The sequence below is a fragment of the Puma concolor genome, chromosome B2 (genome assembly GCF_028749965.1).
Source record: "Puma concolor isolate L17-30 chromosome B2, mPumCon1.1.hap2, whole genome shotgun sequence".
NCBI lineage: Eukaryota > Metazoa > Chordata > Mammalia > Carnivora > Felidae > Puma > Puma concolor.
In genome coordinates, this window is record NC_141671.1 from 17,371,738 (window position 1) to 17,391,883 (window position 20,146).

The window sequence follows — 20,146 nt, forward strand, 5'->3', positions numbered from 1 at the left end:
AAACAAACACGAGTCAGAAAAACGACAGTAACGCTGAGCCGGGGAAGCATCGCACTGCCGAAACCGTGTCACGACGACCTAAAAATAGCCACTGGGACCGTGGGGACTGCCTCACACGTGGCCCTTGATTTTTGTCATTTTTCAGATTGCAGAATTGGAGGGCTGGCCCGTAAGTGGGAAAAGAAAGCTTTGCAAAGGAGCGATGACTGCAAACGTTTCATTTCCTTTGCCAAGCTTTACTCACCTATAAATATGGTAGCTTGCTCCCCGCTCCCTTCTCTCTCACCCCTAAACTCCTCACCCAGTCTCTCTGAGGTCATGGCGAGGAGCGGGAAAACAGACCTGTTCCTACCGCTGGCTCTGATCCGCTCTTTTAGTGAACAAATATTTCCCCTAACACGAGGCTGGTCCTGCTGGGAAGAGCCAAGTTATATAAGGCCCAGCCCCAGTCTACGGGGGGGTTTGTGCTTCATAAGTGGGGATGAGCCGCGCATCGTCAGAGCACAAGGTGGGAGGTGAGGAAATACAGCAAATACAAGGAGCCACGGGGAACACAGAGGAGGAAGCAGCTTTGCGCGGGAAGCAAAACAGAATAAAGTAACACCCAAACAAAAGGTGGGCGGAATATTCTTCTCATTGAGTTTGATCCCAATGTCCTAGTCTTGATCCATGGTTACGTCATAGCTCCCGTGTCAGCCCATGGCTGGGTGCTCCGGGCACTATTTTCCTGGCCCGGGCCTGGCAGGTGGCCCGGGTCTCCAAGATCCTCCTCCCTGAGCCTTCCAATAAGCCCATGAGTGTTCACACCTGCCCATGGTGACCAGTCACCTCTGCCGACTGGTCATGCATACCTAGCCTCCTGGGCCCCCCATCTCCACCGGGCTCCGCATCCAAGTCGGGTTGCACTCTACCCCCCCATCTGCTAAGACCCACACTGTCATCGCCCACAGGTCCCCAGTGTCCATAGGATAACACTACTGGCCGCTACGACAGCCCCAGCTGACCTGCAGTGGGTCGCCACCTTGCTCTCGGTACACCAGAAATCTGCAGGTGCCGTAGGTGTCTCTGCTATCGCGTGAGGTCTTGCCAGCGACGAGCATCACACAGATACGCAGCTATGACCCAGCAACGGGGGAGGTGTCTGTAAAGTCGTCCTCAATAGCAGCTCCTGTGAGGCAAGAGAGATCATTTCTGTCTTCTATGCTCGGCTCACTCAGGTGAGCTTCCCCATCAAAGGTGCCTGGGCCCTCAGGGACAACAATCCTCTAAATCTGGGCATCCATTTCCATGCACACACATTTACACATACAGATACCTCAGCGCCGGAATACATTAAAAGCTGCCAGAGCGATGCACTAAGCTGAGTTCCAAGATCAGTGTCTACGTCCACTAAGGCATCATGGTAAATCGCTGCCCGGAACCACTGTTAACTTTTTCCCGGGTTTAAATACAACGCTTGCCTGGGATTGTCTAGACGCACTGGAGTTTCACACCCTTGAATCTTGAGATCAGACTCCCAGTCCCATTTTTCACAGAGGTACTCATTTGCCCCCATGTAAATTAATATATGAAATAAATATAAAGATGCCAACACAAGGCCCCTAGTTGTCCACATTTGGAGCCCAGGCCAGCTGGGGAGCAATCTGGAGACAGGGAAAAGTGGAGGGCTGGGAGAGGGAAGGGTCGTCCACACTTGTCCCTCCCGTGCAAACCTTGGCTCTTGCTCGACCCAAATGCCTGTTTCAAAAATTAGAAGTAATACGATGCTGAAGAGTGGTACTCCTGTACAAGGGGGAATGAGGGCACCCGAGACACATTGTGGAAGTAACAGAATAGGTTTGTGGCTTCATTGGCATGCCATGGGCCAACGAGAAGAAAAAGTCAAGGACGGTTCTATGAGTTTTTGGCTGGTAGACCAGGGAAGATGGTGGTCGCACTACTACGTGTAGAAACGTTAGGGAAACAAAATGGCTTGGGGGTGTAAGTGAAAGACTCCATTTAAAACCCTCTATCTGTGTCCTATTCCAAAAGATTCTGGTTTAATTAGTTTAGGGTGCGTCCTGAGCATTGGGATTTTTAAAGCTCCCCATGGCAGTTCTCATCTTCAGCCAAGGCTGAGAACCACTTGCCTAGAGGAACTTCCATTTGGACATCCTTCCCAGGAGAGGTGGGACAGTGAAGATCCAGGGAGTAAACCCTCCTGGTAGAATGAGCTTCCTGGAAAAAGAGTGAGAGACTGAGAGTGGGGAGAGAGAGAAAGAGAGAGAGAGAGATGGAAAGTAAATGCTGGGGGACAATGCCCTCCTCTAAGGGGCAGGAAGGACAATGGGGCAGCAGAGTAGCAAAGAATGATCCAATGGTAGAAAATGGAGAAGGTACAAGAGCCCAACAGTCCCTGAAGGGAGGATGAGGCACCGGCCCAGAAGGGGGCAATATAGCAAGGGTGGGCAACAGTTTTAACTGTCTTGAACAGGTGGCCACCCCAAACAGCTCTCATTATTGCTGATATTTTTCAACATCTAGGTAAATAATTTAGCCCTCTAGCTTCACCGTTTCTTTCTACTCCATTTAAATTTTCCTTTTCTTTTCTTTTCCTTTTCTTTTCTTTTCCTTTTCTTTTTTCTTTTCTTTTCTTTTCTTTTCTTTTCTTTTCTTTTCTTTTCTTTTCTTTTCTTTTCTTTTCTCTTTTCCTTTCCTTTCCTTTTTTCTTTTCCTTTTCATTTCTTTTGTCTTTTCCTTGCCTTTCTTTTTTTTTCTTTTCCTTTCCTTTCCTTTTCCTTTCTTTTCCTTTTCTTTTCTTTTTCTTTTCTTTTCTTCTCTTTTCTTTTTTTTCTTTTCTTTTCTTTTCTTTTCTTTTCTTTTCTTTTCTTTTCTTTTCTCTTTCCTCTCCTCTCCTCTCCTCTCCCCATTCTCTTCTCTTCTCTTTCTTACATTCTTTATCTAACATGGATTTTTTAAAGACAGTGGTAGAAGAGACATCTGGATGGCTCAGTCAGTTAAACATCTGACTCTTGATTTCCGCTCAGGTCATGATCTCATGGTTTCTGAGTTCAAACCCCACATCGGATTCTGCGCTGACAATGCAGAGCCTGCTTGGGATTCTCTTTCTTCCTCTCTCTTTTCTCTTCTCCTGCTCTTGCGCTCTCTCTCTCTCAGAATGAATAAATGAACTTAAGAAAAAAAAAGACAGTGGTAGAAATTCACAAGTTACTATTAAAAAGCCAGAGCTGGCAGGTATCTTCGACCTTCCATTGTTTGTGTTTGGGAGCCTGGGAAGGCAGGTGAACAGAAGGGTGACACGGGGCTGCATTGCAAAGGCAGCAATAGGCTCTGTCCCCACCTTAAAGAATCACCAGGTCCCAGTTGTTCTCAAGGACATTTTCATGGTAGGAAGTCTTCTGCTAATTTGTTGAATTTGTTGACAAAATGTGAATTCAGGTTGTGCTTGCCTTCTGGTCTCAGATGCAACAGTGACCATCTTGCATGCTTTTGTAGGAAGTCAGCATGAAAATATGGGGCCAGAGGGCCCTTTAATTCTATTATTCTACTGATACAGCATGAGTGTTCATGCTTTACGAAGTATATGCATACAAGAGCCTAGATGGCTCAGCTGGTAAAGCATCCCACTTCAGCTCAGGTCATGATCTCATAGTTTGTGAGTTCAAGCCCCATATCAGGCTGTGCACTGGCAGTGTGGAACCTGCTTAGGATTCTCTCTCTCCCCCTTTCTCTCTCTGCCCCTCCCCCACTTGTGCTCGCTCTCCCTCAAAAAAAAAAAAATAAATTAAAAAAAAGCAAGTATATGTGTAAAGCCCACAAAACCCCTTTTTATCTACTAGTCCCTAACCCACAGACTTCCACTGTTTGTGTACTGATAAGACAGAGAAAATATGAATTTTATGAGATCCATCGGATGCTGTAATATCTAGGATAAGAAAACTATAAAAGATTAATTTTTGGCTGCCAGTCTGTGCCTGCCCAGCCTGACTCATATAGATTCACTCAGCAGACAGCTCTAGAAGGACATAGAGTATTGCTCTCTGAACTGAGGGTCAGAATTATTGGCTTCTTCAAAGTATTAATAAAGTGAGCAATCGATTAACTAAAGCCTGGAAGGCCAAGGGTACATCTCCCTGGTTTTATTTTTTTTTTAATTTTTTTAACATTTATTCATTTTTGAAAAGCAGAGAGAGAGAGAGTGCAAATGGGGGAGGGGCAGAAAGAGAGGGAGACACAGAATCAGAAGCAGGCTCCAGGCTCCAAGCTGTCAGCACAGAGCCCGACGCGGGGCTCGAACTCACGGACCGCGAGATCATGACCTGAGCCGAAGTCGGCCGCTTAACCGACTGAGCCACCCAGGCACCCCTCCCTGGTTTTAGAGGCTGTGATGTTCTTGATGGGTCACGCAGCTGAGAGCTGTCTGCAGAAGCTGCAGTGAACAGCGGTTAGAGAACCATAGGTGCTGGGGTACCTGGGTGGTTCAGTCGGTTGAGCATCCAACTTCGGCTCAGGTCATGATCCCACAGTCTGTGATTTCGAGCCCGCGTCGGGCTCTGTGCTGACAGCTCAGAGCCTAGAGCCTACTTTGGATTCTGTGTCTCCTTCTTTCTCTGCCCCTCCCCTGCTCATGCTCTCTCTCTGTCTCAAAAATAAACATTAATATATATATGTTATATATATATATATGTTATATATATGTTATATATGTTATATATATGTTATATATATATGTTATATATATAAATATATATGTTATATATATAAATATATATATGTTATATATATAAATATATATATATATATAAATAATATATATAAAGAGGGAACTATAGGTGCTAGTAGAAACACCCCAAAGAGTCATTTGCTTAAAAATATAAAGAACTTGCCATGTTCCCAGCACTTGGGAAACAGACGTACATGATAGATATAATCCTTGTCCCATTCCAGGTTGAGAAAGACAATCAAATAAACAACAAGGGTAAGTTCGTGGTAAAGGAAGTATCTGGCATAAGAACCTAACTGAATGGGTGTTATGGGATCTTCGGGAAATCTTTTCTAGAGAAATTGACTTACAAGCTGAAACTTGAAGTGTGAGTATGGTTCAGCCAGGCACAGAGCGAGGAGAAGTGTGTCCTAGGAAGCGGAAAGGTCACAGGTGTTCCAAGCAGAGACAACAGCATGAGTGAAAGCCCAGAGCTGCAGTGCCTGGTTTATTTAAGAAACAGAAAAGGTTCTAATATGGAAGGATTCTAGATCTGAAGGTGGACAGGTGGGCAGGACAAGGCCAGGTAGGCTGGGTAAAGGAGCTTGGGTATGTTCCTAAAGCATTGGTGGGGTCCACTGGAGGCAGGGGAGTGCCCTGAACAGATTTCCCTTTTGGAAAGATTAATGGATCGCTAGTAGCTTGTGGTAAGGAAAGTGGATTGAAGGGTCCGAGAAAGCCCAGCAAGCAGACAATTACAGAAACCCTTCTGGATGAAGGAGCCTGGACCAAGATTAGGAAATGAGTGCAATAGACAAACAATTAGATGTGGTTTCGTGGCATCTTACATGGGGGCTGGGAAAGAGCTGACATTGACTAAGAAGACATTGATGAATTCCATTTTGGCCTCCATCTTCCTTCCTTCCTTCCTTCCTTCCTTCCTTCCTTCCTTCCTTCCTTCCTTCCTTCCCCATCCTTCTCCTCCTCCTCTCTCTCTGTCTCTCTTTCTCTGACTGCCCTTCATTAAATAACTGCACTTCTACGTACTGTTGTATTTGTATTTTCATTACTTTTCCGCTGACAGTCAATACACTTCTAACTTTCTTTGCGCTTTCTCTGTGAAACTACAGACTTCATTAACTTACCTCAGGAACTTTCCTTTATGGAACCTTATGCTGAAGGAAACAAAGATGAAGTAAATAAAGAGAAACTTTCCAGGCCTCCAGGGGAATGTCCTTATTCACAGACTATCTTACATAAATGTGCATGGAAACTAGGAAGCCCTAATTTCTGGTGTATAAAGTAAACAAAGTGAACTAATTAAAACAATCTGTTTGGAGTGCATTCAGATCTCCCTGTTGACCCCAAATTCCAGCCCTAGCTCCTTGGGGGTTTACTTTCTGTCCTTTATACCTTCTCTGGTCTGTCATGAGAAGCAGCCATGTAAGAAAGAAGTGCTATAGATATCCTTCTAATGCACATGCCCATGGGACGCACATCTCACAGAATCCCAATATTGATAATAATGACAACGTAGGGGAATGAAACCCACAACGTCTCTTAGGCATGAGGACTGTTTTCTTTTCATTTTTTAAAAATTTTGTTATTCATTTATTTTGAGAATGGGAGAGGGGATGAGAGAGAGAGAGAGGAGAGAGAACCCCAAGCAGTCTCCATCCTGTCAGCACAGAGCCCAATGAGCGGCTTGCACTCACGAACCATGAGATCACGATCTGAATCGAAATCAAGAGTTGGATGTTTAACTGACTGAGTCACCCAGGCAGCCGGGCATGAGGACTATTTTATGTTGATTAGTTTTAAGAAGCAGAAGGTTGAGGAAGAAACTTTGACCTTCACCCAACTGCCTAAAAGAATTTAAATGGAGAGTCTGCTCTGGGAAGGGAGCTGTCCCCATAGATAAGTGCAGTGTAATATGAACTTGGTGAGGGGGACAGGCAGGACCCTAGCAAAGTCTGTTTATGCCCTCCTTGTGTATGGCCCAGCAAACATTCAGTTAACAAACCTCTACTCTCTCTCATCTTCCTGTGAGTTGTCTTCCTTCCCTTTGAAGACCCAGAACACCCTCCCCTATCCCTTGGTTTCAAATGACATCTAAGTTTCCATTGTTTGACTGCATATGGGCCCCATATTCTTGTGGAGCCCCCATACATACAAAATTAAATTTGGTATTCTCCTGTTTGTCACGTGTCAATGTAATTCTTAGACCAGCCAAAAGGACCGTGAAAGGTGGAGGAAATGTTTTCCTCCCAAACAATAATCATTATTGTTTGTTTTGTATCTAGTAAAGTTTTAATTACATAAAAGAAGCATCTAGATGAGTTTGGGACAGCAGAGTGGTACGAGCATGGCCAGGACTAGGCACCCAGGGCCAGCCCTAGATTGATTTCTACCACCCTAAGACAGATGCTTCCTTGAATTGTTTTTATTCTGGTAAAATACACATAACAAAAATTTACCATGTTCATTATTTTTAAACTCAGTGGCATTAAATAGTTACAATGTTGTGCAGCCATCACCAACATCCGTCTCTAGGACTTTTTTCTTCCCAAACTGAAAATCTGTACACATGAAACAGTAATCCCCCATTCCCTCCTTCCCACAAGCCCTGACAGCCACCGTTTTGCTTTCTGTCCCTATGGATTTGATCGTATAGTAGGTATTCTCTGGGACTGGTTTGTATCCTCGAGGTTCATTCATGATGTACCATGTGTCAGAATTTCCTTCCTTTTTTAAGGGTTAATAATATTCCACTGTGCGTCTATGCCACGTTTTACTTGTCTCTTCATTCATAGATGGACACTTGGATGCTTCCATGTTTTAGCTCTTGAAAATAATACTGCTGGGGCTCCTGGGTGGCTCAGTCGGTTGGGCGTCCGACTTCAGCTCAGGTCACGATCTCGCGGTCCGTGAGTTCGAGCCCTGTGTCGGGCTCTGGGCTGACGGCTCGGAGCCTGGAGCCTGCTTCCGATTCTGTGTCTCCCTCTCTCTCTGCCTCTCCCCCGTTCATGCTCTGTCTCTCTGTCTCAAAAATAAATAAACGTTAAAAAAAAGAAAAAGAAAATAATACTGCTATGAACACAGGTATACAAATGTGTCTTTGAGTCCTTGCTTTCGATTTTTTGGGGGTAGGTACCAGGAAGTGGCATTGCCAGATCATATGATAATCCTATATTTACCTGTTTGAGTAACTGCCACACTGTTTTCCACAGCAGTCTCTTTGGCTGATGACGTGCTGAGTACCGTTTCATGTGTTTGTTGGCCATTTGTGTATCTTCTTTGGAAAAAGCTCCATTTATTCTTTTGCCCATTTTTAATGGGGTTGTTTGGGGTGTTTTGTTGCTGTTGTTGAGTTGTAGGAGTACTTTGTATATCATGGATATGAATCCTCTAACAGATACGTGATTTGAAAATATTGTTTCCCATTCCATAGGCTTCCTTTTCGCCATATTGATTGTGTTCAGGATGTACAGAGATGGCCCCTTGAATTTCATACCATAGGTGCCTCCCTTGCCTCACCCCAGTCCTGACGCTGATTTTAGTCCTTGTCTCTTCCGTAAGCATTTGAAAAATCTAAAGCATTTTAAACAACCCAGAGTACACTTGGGTTTCTGAAAGTTTAATTAAGCTCAGAATTTTATTCTTCCCTCTGAACTGATAACCTAGGGCATCAAAATTCGCCTGTTGTTTCTGAAGCATGACCCGGTCTATCCTAATTGTTACTGGGGACAGGGAGCCTCAAAGAAAGGTTGCTAAGACCCCTCTGTGCCATCCCTAAGGAGAGGAAAGCTTTAAAACTCTTATTAAATGATCACCGTGGGCCAGACACTATTTTATTTTACATGGGTTAACTCCCTTAATCTTGATGACAGCTTTATAATATGGACGCTGTTTGCACCCCTCACGTTTCACATGAGGGCAGGAGGCAGAGGGGGTTCGATAAACAGCCAAAGGTAAGAGAGGTAATAGGTGGCAGAACTAGACTTTGAATCACAGAAGGCTGGTTTCAGACTCTGTCCGCTTCACCAATTATAAACTCTGCTAGATACATCATCTTCCCCATGTTTAATTTTAAAAGTTATTTCAGATTTTGGCATCGTGCGACGCAGTTGGTTTCCAGCATGCTGCCTTTGCAGGCTTCTCTTAGATATCGTGGCTCCTCTCCTAGCATTTCTTTTCCTTCTCTTGGCTTACAGAAGTGACTTCTATTTTATCCTCACGTGAGCAGGATCCGAACCTCCTGTAAATCCATCCTTTCCTACTGAACACTGTATCCATGGCTAGATTCATGAGCTGAAAATCAGGGCCAACAATGAAACCTCTCCTACCTCTAAAAGGCTTATTGCAATAGAGCAATGATGTTCCATCTCTGTCCGTCCTACCCTAAGAGACTCAGGGCTACACCTGACTCAGGTGCAGAAACGCAAACCCCACTTGTCTGGCTGAGAGCCAGAAAATGATGCCATCTCAGCAAGTTCAATGTCTCGGCAGGCCCTACCTCTCAGGGAAGAGAATAATTCGCGTCCTCACATACTCTCCTCGGCTGATGATGTGTTTGATGTTCTCCCATATTCTTTCACCAGCATTGAATTTTAATGGATTAGGTAGAAGAGCCCAGCACACCTTATGAAATAGGATGTCTCTTTGAATCAAGCCTATTTATCCAGAAAAGAATCACTTCTGTAGGTTTGTGGAACACCTCAGCTGTTGACAAATGATCCCCATGGCTTCTTTTCATCTGCCTAGGCTCCAGAACCCCATTGATCTTGAGGATAAAACGGCTTTACCACCACGCCACCCCCCATCGTCCTAATTATTGTGATTTGTCATTATCTGCAGGGTCCTATGGATCTACTCTGAGACCGGTACGTGGGTGTACCCTTTGTTTGCCAGACTCAGCCCGGTGGGGCTGACAGCCTTCTTCTCCCTCAGCTACATCTTTACCGCCAGCATTTATCTACTTGGAGAGAAGCTCAACCACTGGAAATGGGGTCAGTTTATTTCTCTTTTACCTACAGAGACACATCTTCCTTACACTCTCTCCACTCCTCCTGAAAACAGAGGGAGAATCTAGCCCAAAGCAGAAGGAAGCGGTCCTTGATGGCTCTGTCCAGAGGACTCAGGTCCTACCAAAGCAGGCAAAGGGAAAGCCTGGAAGAAGTTTGCATTTTCTTAAAGGACCCCATCACATTCTTTCCCTGCCCCCCCCCCCACCACACACACACAGCACCTCCTTTAACTTTAAGGCTAAAAATAATCTTAGAGAGTTCAGGACCCAGAGCAAGAGCAAGGTGTCACTATCCCCGTGTGAAAAAATGAACTCAGAGTCTTCCTCCCTTAAGTGAGGGACTGAGCGATCCAAGCTGTTAAATGTCAAGGTTTTCTTCTTGAAGGGTGTGGGTCCAGATGACCTCTTAGTTCTCACCCTCAGTAGTGCTTTCCCAGATGGCCTCCCATCCCTCTCCCATTCGGCTGCTTCTCAACCCTTAGCACAACATTTACCAGATGAAATCACCCCCTGTACTTGAGATGGGAATTGTCATTTAGACAGGGTCTTAGGCCAAGTGAATAGGTCAGCAAGCTAAGCTTCCCAATTCTAGGTGGTTGGAACCATATTGCTTCTTCTTAAAAAAAAAACAAAAAACTTAACTCAGCTGACTTTAAAATAGATTTTCTTTGATTCCTTGCTCCCCCCACTGCCCCGACCCCCAGAATATTATTTTGTTGGAGAAGTAACTATCAAAAAGTCAGACTGCAAAATAATCATGATTTTTTTCCCTACCCAAAGGGAAGTACAGGAACTCTCCCCTGATTTTGTATATAAGGAAGACAAGAGTCACATACAGTCCCCCACATCACTCGCCCACATGCCATTCTGTTCTATCAAAATAGAAATGGCAGAAGTGGCTTCTTCCGCCCAATCTATGAACTGGTGTGAAAACATAAGCCCGTGTATGCAAAAAAGAAAAAAAAAAGAAAAAGAAAAGAAAAACAACATGACAGTTTCAGAAGCTTCAGTACAAGAGTGTATATTTCTGAGAGGAGAATGAGACCCTAGAGAAATAAGCAGGCAACTTGGCTTTTTCACTTGTTTTCTCCTTTTGGAGAATTTAACTGGTTGGGGAAATCTTAAAGGCAATATCCTTGAAAGCAAACACTTAAAAACCAGTTCATTCATGTTGTGTTTATTTATTCCCAAAATCAGCATTCCAAATCGCAGGAAATTATCCGGGGGGCGGGGAATTTGTTGACATTTCAGATGTGTTGACATCTAATTCTAACTGGTTTGGCAACTTGAAGTTCTTGGTAAGGATTTTTGATGTCTTCCCTAAATATATATATATATATATATATATATATATATATATATATATGAAGAAAGAAAAAAAGAACCTAATCCATTTGAAATGTGACAGAAACAAGATGTGCAGAGAAAAATATCATTACTCAGGGCTTAGAGAACGTTAACTTTTTAAAACAACTGTATTGAATTCAATAATGATGAATTTTTAAGTTCTTATTCTACAGTGGCTTTTAAACATCCACTGAATTAAAAATTTTTTCACCAAATTTAGTAGTATTAAGATCACTATGTTCAACACAAAGCTCTTTTTTTTTTTTTACATTCATTTATTTTGAGAGAGACAGAGATAGTATGAGTGGGGGAGGGGCAGAGAGAGAGAGAGAGAGAGAGAGAGAGAATCCTAAGCAGGCTCTGCACTGTCAGCAAGGAGACTGACACAGGGCTTGAACCTACAAAACCGTGAGATCCTGACCTGAGCCCAAACCAAGAGTCATGCCTAACCGACTGAGCCACCCAGGTGCCCCACAACACAAAGTGCTTTTAAATAAGCTTCGTTGGTTAAGAACTACATCTAATTTTTCACTACAGTTAGGTCCCAATGAGTAACTAGGCTAGGGTCAACACATGGACCCTCACATGCACACGGGAATGTTCATGTGAGTGATAGAGATTACTGTGGGTGGCCACGCATCCCTCTCCTCTGTCTAGATTTTTAAGAAATCTAGAGTCTCCTTAAAGAATAGACTGGGTCAAAAGTCCTATATAGCATCAGAATAAGATCATAAATGGGTTAAATTCTAAACAGATCATAATTACAAATGGTCTAATAAGAATTAAAAGAGAAATTACAGGGGCACCTGGGTGGCTCAGTGGGTTAAGCTTCCGACTCTTGGCTTCCGCTCGGAGCATGATCTCCCAGTTCGTGAGTTCGAGCCCCGCGTCAGGCTCTGCACTGACAGCACGGAGCCTACTTGGGATTTCTCTCTCCCTGTTTCTCTGCCCCTCCCTGGCTTGCTCGCGCTCTCTCTCTCTCTCTTTTAAAAAAATAAATAAATAAACATTTTTAAAAATTTAAAAGAGAGGGAGAAATTAGATCACTTAACATTCCAATGGCAGTGAACACTTTTAAATTGCCTAAAAGTAAACAGAACTATCTATGTGAACACACTTTCTCACGTCTTAGTCTCCTTAAAACACTTTAAGCCTTCCCCAATTTACAGATGAAAATCCAAGTTCTTGGGATGACACGTGAGGGTCTCTGCGAACCAATCCCTGCCTTGGCTTCTCCTCTGCTTTTTCTAAATGTGTGCCCCAGCACCCCCAAATTGCTTGTTTTCTTTACACATTGATGCTGTTCCTCACCATCCTGGGCTTCAGTCTCTCACATTCCCCAGTCTTTGCCTGTCTCTCACCCACTGAATCATATCAACTCACCCCTTCCAGGAAGCCTTCTCTGGTCTGCACAGAGATTTGTTTTTACCCTAGACCCTGAGTTCTATAAGGGTTAGGGTATGTCTTCTCCATCTTTGAATCTCCCCTTTCCATTAGCTTATCCCATGGATGAATCAATGCAGACAAAAGATATCTGAGGGTTCTTCTGTCTAGGCATTTAATGGGATTTTGTGCACAAGGATTCTGGATATAGTGGTCAAGGAGTGACTCTGATGGTTGGAGATTAAAGCACTGGACGGAGAGTTTAAAGAGTAGAGACAGTGACGCTATGGAATCCTGGCTGGGGAGCTGTTGAAAAGAGATGCACGTTATGGCAGGCGGTGCAAAGCGGGGGGTAGAGCCCTGGGCTAGAAATCAGGAAACTAGGCTACGTCCCCCACCAAGCCACAAACGGGCCACGTAAGTAAGCTGTGTCAGTACCCTTCAACGACTCAGTGACGGGACCTCACGCCAGTTTGCCTCGGACAGTCCTGGTCAATGCCTGCCACGCCAGTGTGCATGTAGCTTAGCCTTGTCGAGGCTTGGACGATCAACCGTGTGGTTCTTCTACCTCTGGGTTCCTCTCCGAACCTTCTGTTCTGGATCCAGGGAGAGACGAAGGCAGCCACCTCCTCGGTCCGAATCCGGGGCTCCCTCGATTTTGTCACCTGTTCACACCTGAGCTTCCTTGGATGAGAGCAAAACTCTAAGGAGTGCTTCGGTGACGCAGGGGGAGGTGGTGGTTAGGGGAAAAGCTCTGTGCCAGACTGCCCGGGTTCCTACCTTGGTCCTACTCCTGGTAGGCCTGTGACACCGGGCAAGGCACTGAATAGTGCCTTCACAGTAGTGTTCCCGTTTTCCTTGTGCGTCACAGAAACAATCCTAGTAGCCTCCTCCTAACATCCCGGAAAACCGTAACTGATGGGAGAAGTGTCAAGTGACTAGAGCAGGGCCTGGCACATAGAACCCATGACCATTGCCGTTAACGTCATTCTCCCTCCTCAGAACCCAGTCACCTTTTCTACGCGGGCGTTCCCATCCTCTCCCTCAGTTTTATGCATCAATGACCAGTTTCCCCAGCCGAAGGCCCTTGAAAAGCAACAATCACACAGCTGCGGGCAAATCGACAGAGGTGAAACAATTCTTCCAAAGCTAGAGTGATGGAGGAGGTCAGGCTAACCGAGGCCGGAATTAATCAGAATCCCCGGTTCTGAAATCCTGAGACACAGCGCAGTCTGCTTAGGAGTTACCAGCCAAGCACCAAGCGGTCAAGAAAATACCAGTGAGGACCCATCGACCATGCGAGGAACTCTCTAGCAACGGTCCTTAATCTCCTCGCCACATTGTAAAATCAGTGTTGCTAAATCACTGGGGGCATTTGAGAAACACTGATCCTCGGGTCCACCCCAGACCAATGACACCGCTGTCTCTGGTGGTGGGTCCTTGGCATCGATAGTTTTCAAAGCTTTCCAGTTACTGTGGTTTGCAGGCAACATCCGGAGCCACCGTCTCAGAGTAGCACTTCCCAGACTTGCATGCGCCTCCAGGTCTTGCTAACACGAGGCTCTTGTTAAAATGCAGTAGATTCAGCAGATTTGAGGTATGGCAGGGCATTCTGGCCTTCCGATGCCTACACCCAAAGAAAGACACTGATGCTGCTGGCCTATTGCAGTGACGGCCACTGTGGCTGAACGCCTACCCTCTTCCTACCTCCTCGCGTGTCACGTTGGCGGGTGACAGTGGAGAGGAGTGAGAAGGGCCGTAGGAAAAGGTGATGCCGGTGATCACATGTAAACCTGGAGAGTACGTGATGTCCCCCAGGAGCCCGCAGACTCACGGGACCGGCCCTGTGTGCAGGGAGACAAATGCTATCAGGCCCTCAGGAAGGTCTTGCTGGTCTCCAAGGGGATGCTGTGGCCCGAAGAGCTCTCAGGCGGTGCCAGAGGGCCACCCTGCCTGACCTGTCGCCATCTCACCCCCCTTCTTGTGCTAGCTGTCATGTGTTACAGGACAGAGGACTGGACCAGCACTGGGTCACTTTGGGGGGACCAGACGTCCACCAGGAAAGATTCGATTTCTACTTTTCGGGCCGGGTTAGATGGAACGTACATTTCAAACGACAGTAGAATCAGGCAAGGTGAAACAGCCTCTGGCAGATTGGTGTAAGCTTGGGCCGCCATGTCTGAGCACCTAGGGAGGCCCCAGACATATTCTTTCCACCCTGATTTGGAGAAAGGGACTGTCAAGGGATTCCGGATCAGGCTTCCTTGTCCGCCATTTAAGTACTGAATTTTCTTTCTTTTCTTGTTTTCTCCTTGATAAGACACAAGAATGCTGACATCCAGATGCAGGTCTCTTCCTCAGGAAGAGAAACACAACCCACAAGGCAGGTCAGGCACAGGAAGGAGCTAAGTGCCTCCAGGACATCATGGCAAAGCCTCTTATATGTAGCTGTGGCCAGAGAGGTAGTCAGCTTATCTCTGGCCCCTGACCCCTCTTCTTACATTCCTGAGAGACTTGTGCCCTGAATCAGACTATCCTTTGTCAGGGCCTGAGACCACAAATCCTCTTCTTCCTAAGGAGAGTTTATAAACTGAAAATTCTAGTCTAACCAAGTGACTTTGTCTGTGGCTAGGACAGAATAACGTTAAGGCCTTCCTTTAATACTATTTTCTGTAGACAGGATCTTTTTTTTAGCGTTTATTTACTTATTTGGAGGGAAAGAGTGAATGAGACTAGGGGCAGGAGAGGGGGAGAGAGAGAGAGAGAGAGAGACTCCACACTCAGCACAGAGCCCGACTCAGGGTGATACCATGACCCTGGGGTAGTGACCTGAGCTGAAATCAAGAGCCCAGCACTTCACCGACTGAGCTGCCCAGGGGCCCCTGTAGACCAGATATTTTAAAAGGGAGATTTCATTGTTGAAGCTGCTTAGAGGCCATCAAGTCTACCTCTTTAGTTTTATACATGAAGATATTTGCTTTGCGATTTTTTTCTATCTTGCATATTGCCCCTGATCATTTCCTCACAAAAGAATCTTATCAGATGACTCCATATACGTTTCTTTTTATTTTTTTAATTTTTTTAAATGTTTGTTCATTTTCGAGAGAGTGAGACAGAGCACAAGCGGGGGAGGAGAAGAGAAACAGGGAGACACAGACTCCGAAGCAGGCTCCAGGCTCTGAGCCGTCAGCCCAGAGCCCAGCGTGGGGCTCGAACTTGCGAGCATTAAGATCATGACCTGGGCCAAAGTCAGAGGCTTAACTGACTGAGCCACTCAGGCGCCCCAGTCCGTATGTATTTCTAAAGCGTGGTCTCACAGGAGCAGCATTCAGTCAACAACAAAATTGCGTCTCCTTTTTGCCTTTCTCGCCCTGATTTCATCTCCCTCAGCTCAAACAGAGTCCAAACTGGATTATTGCTTCTCCTCCTTTCACTGCCTCTTTCCTCACGAGGGTTTCTCCAGCCAGAACCTCGAATCCGTCGCCTTCCTGCTACGTCTGCACTGAAACTTTTACTCATTCATGTGCAAACCTCATTCTTCTAACACCTCCCATCTCCCCAGCCATCTGCCTTCTCACCCTTTTCCAAGCCAACCCGCATAAACTAGGCAAATATTCTTCAAGTTTTCAGTTCAAAGTCTAGCAGCAGTAGCTTTTGTGATTGTAGATACATAGGTGTAAATCTTTGTGAATATAATGTTTTTCCTTACTCTGTTTTCTGACTATTGGAATAATAAGGAATATAATTACATATGGTATCCATAGTGATGTTGGTTAAAAGAATGGTTTTTTTTTTTTTTTTTTTTTTTGCCATGACGGCAGAAAACGTTTGGATCTTGCACAAGACAAACGTTAAATGCTTGGCCTAAAATGTCTCTACTCCTTGGTACTATCTAACAGAAGATTAAGAAAGGACTAACATGAGGCAGGGGTGGACGTAGCTCCCTAACTCCCTGCCAACTCCTAGTTGGCATCCCACGGGAAGAACTGTCCTGCCACGAAGAAAAGACCGATAACAAACATGGTTTCCCGGTCAGAATTTGGAGTCCTTGTTGTGAACTTCGCGTAAGGTAATGCTATCCGTTACTAAGTCAACGGTTCCTTTATCTCCAGCCATGTGCTGTGGAATGGTGGTCAGAGACCAATTCTGAGCATTCAACGAAGCCTAGAGACCTCTCAGTTCCGTGAGAATTCAGGACTAAGGACCCACCCCTACCTGCCAGAAACAAAAAGAAAAATATGGTTTCTGTGATGTTCACACCACGGAGGTCACTACAGAAGAAATGATTGTTGGAAGTCCACACAGAGACATACTCGATGCCTTCTCTAATGTGTTTGTGGGTATGTGCAAATGTCTCAGTGTTCCGTCTAGCTGTTTAGTGTTAGACGTGGGAGATTCTGATCCAGGAGAAAGAGCCACCTGCGCTCTTCCCACAAAGGAACTTCCTGCCACCACTTCCGCTCCTGGGCTCTTTGAAGTCTTCAGTTTCTGGCGTGTTTCTTTTTTTTTTAATTTTTTTTATTTTTAAAAAAAAAAATTTTTTTTTCAACGTTTATTTATTTTTGCGACAGAGAGAGACAGAGCATGAACGGGGGAGGGGCAGAGAGAGAGGGAGACACAGAATCGGAAACAAGCTCCAGGCTCTGAGCCATCAGCCCAGAGCCTGACGCGGGGCTGGAACTCACGGACCGCGAGATCGTGACCTGGCTGAAGTCGGACGCTTAACCGACTGCGCCACCCAGGCGCCCCTCTGGCGTGTTTCTTAAATGGAGAAGGACTCTCCAATCATTGGCAACTGGGGTTGCAGAAGTATGGTTATGGTTACAGTTACACTTGAGGGGCTGGGGGGTTGGTAAACAGCATGGATAAAGAGAGTTTTAGGAACCTTCAAAGGGACTGCGGGAGGCGGGGGGACCAAGGTGAGAAGCTTATGTTGCCCAAGATCTTGAACAGGAAGGAATTAATGTGTCATTTAGCTGAAAAAGGATTCATTACAGACAAAATGGGTACGCTTCAGAAAAGAGGAGGTCCTTTGTTTGTAGTCAGGGACCTGGGGAGGAGAGAATCTACATGGAAAATGAAAAATAAGTGAGATCATAAATGAAAATGACATGAAGCCTGTAAAGCTGGATATATTAAGAAGGCTTCTCTGGAGTGACTGAGGGTATCTGGATTGATGAGCAGAAGAATAAGAGAGAGGACTGTCCTTAAGTGTTGAGAGACATGAATGCAGGATGGCCCCAAAGGCTGTGTGATTAGGAGTCTGCTGTCCTAGAAAACCAGTGTGATAAGGGGGATTTCAGGTCATCAGTCACTACAGCCTCTGAGAAGGGGACTTCTGGCAAAATAAAATTATTAGAAGATATTTAAGGATATAATTGATGGAGGGGGCAGAATCTGAAGGCTGAAGCATGAAACCAGGGGCATGAGGTCGCTGTGGCACAAAGCCAGAACTCACAGGGCTCTGGAATGGGCAAGGAGAGGCTGACTCGAGAAAAGTTTTCAAAGTAAGATTGTTAACATTTGGCAACAGGTGGAAAGGATAATGCATTCGTGAGGTGTTAGACATTTCAGAGCTTGTGTGAAGACGTATGATCAATAAAGACGGAGGTACCAACCTGGCTGAATGGAAGTGATTCTAGAACTCTAATGCTATAATTTCAGTAGAAGAATGCCCCTCTCAAGAGCTTACTAGAATCTAATATGCCAGTGCTTTTCCGTTCTGATAAGGCGATTCAATGAGAGGTTGCAGAATGAACCCTAAATAGGTGAATAGCCACTCTTCTATTTCTCCTCTAATTTGATGTCTCTTCATCTCCGTTTGCAACAATCTCCGAGTTAGTCGATGGGTGGTGTGCCGCCTGTAAAGACTTGACCAAAAGCGACATCAGTCGGTGCACATTAGACGTGCAGAAGCCTTGAAGGCAAATGGAACCATTGGTCAACAGGCTAGCTGTGAGCCAAGCACCAAATGGGGACAACAGAGTCACTTCTTCCCCTCTCTGGAGAGGTGGTAGGTTTTCAGAACTTCGTAAAGTGCATCTACTTGCCTTGGGATAATTGCCCTTGATCTTCCACTGGCCCAAGGCACAGTGAATGTCTATTCACACAAGAATACCCATTAGGGAAACCCTGAAGTCTGATCTCTCTCTCTCTCTGTTCTTCATTGTGCAGGTGACATGATCCAGCCAAGGAAGAAGAGGAAGTGATCACAGGCCATTTTTTAAGAACAAAAGAGGAAGAAAACATGAGATACTTCTCTTTTCTTTTTTTTCTTTTCTTTTCTTTTCTTTTTTTTTTTTTTTCTTTTCTTTCTGGTTGGCAGGGAGATGATAGAGTCAGATAGGAAGGCAGAAAGGACAGAGGATGATATTAAATTTAATAGGAGGGTTTCTGAAGGTAGCTTAATTTGGGGACTCTTCGTTTTTTGAAAGGTTTTACTGGACATGTAAAGGTTTTACTGGACAGTTGTTCAAAAACAACTGCTGTCTCAGAATTCGTTCCCTTTTTCTGGCCTCTGCAGTCAAAATCTGGCCAAAGGCCAAGGAAATTTGCATAAACTTGGCATTAGAGAATGCCTAGGAGAGAGAAAGCAACTTAGGGTCGTCAAAACTCTTCACTTTAGAGAGGAGGGTGCCGAGGACCTAGATAAAAAGTAACCTGCGTGAGGGCCAAAGACAATAGCATTTGTCCCCCCGATCTTCTAATTCTCAGTCTGGTGCCATTTTTAATAAGCCCAACTTTCCTAAAAGCAAGTATTTTCGTAAACTAGTCATTTTCACGGATTGCTCATCTATTTTGTTTTCCACAGTCTAGACATAAATGTAGGGAGACGGGTGCTACCGAAGTTGTCTGTCCGCCTCACAGGATAGCAAACTGATTGGTGCAATGAGACAGTTAAGTTGTAAAAAAAAAATATGGGGACATCTGTCCATCTTGGGAGCGAGCATCTGGGGCAGGTCCAAAGACGGGACATAGCAATGTCATCAACATCTCTTCCATTCAAATGTGGATTACTTCATCAAATAAATGTACCTCTTACTTGGGGAGCAAGTGACGGGAAGTGACATGGCCCTGAGGAGCCCCGAGAACACGTTGGTACAAAGCACCTCGCTGAGTGAGCTCTTATGGTTTAACAAAGCTGACTGTCGGGTGACTAACAACGCACATCAGTGAACCCTACTTTGATCTTCCTAGGGGGTTTTTGTGGGTCTTTCTTTACAGGGTCTTTATTTACTGGGCCTTCATTTTGTAAAGAACATGGGTAACAAGGGTTTACATGTGGGGCAACATGTTGGAGTCTGGCAGCGTGTCACCAGGTCCCGGTGGGTTGGGTGTGGGCCCCAGAGTAGACTGTGCTTGGGCTTCCTAACCTAACGCCGTACAGGAGAAATTTGGCAAAAATCGGTAAAATTTGGTAAAAACTCTTCCTGGAATCACAGTAAGCCTTGATTGCCATTTGACCGGCCACCGTTCCGTATCTATCCCAACACCAGAAAACCTCAGAAAGACCAAGAAGTCTTGAAGTGTCAGAGAAGGCCGCCAACTGACACAGCAGGGTGGGCAGCCCACAGGATGCCTAGGGCAGGCACCGAGAAACCTGCTGTCCTCCTAATCCTTGATCCACTAATATATAGATATGAGCCTCCAGTCTTTTTGGGCTGAGCTGAGAACACCGACCGCCTCCT

General features: G+C 45.2%; 1 protein-coding gene across 1 annotated transcript in view; it reads left to right on the plus strand.

Moving 5' to 3' along the window:
- ADTRP (androgen dependent TFPI regulating protein) overlaps positions 1 to 19,567 on the plus strand; it is a 65,986-nt gene extending 46,419 nt beyond the window's left edge. Inside the window, exons 5-6 of the mRNA XM_025917311.2 lie at positions 9,560 to 9,711; positions 18,633 to 19,567. Coding sequence (XP_025773096.1) covers positions 9,560 to 9,711; positions 18,633 to 18,667 — 187 coding nt within the window. The 3' untranslated portion in view covers positions 18,668 to 19,567. The remainder of the gene's footprint in view (positions 1 to 9,559; positions 9,712 to 18,632) is intronic.
- The last annotated feature ends 579 nt before the right edge of the window (positions 19,568 to 20,146 follow it).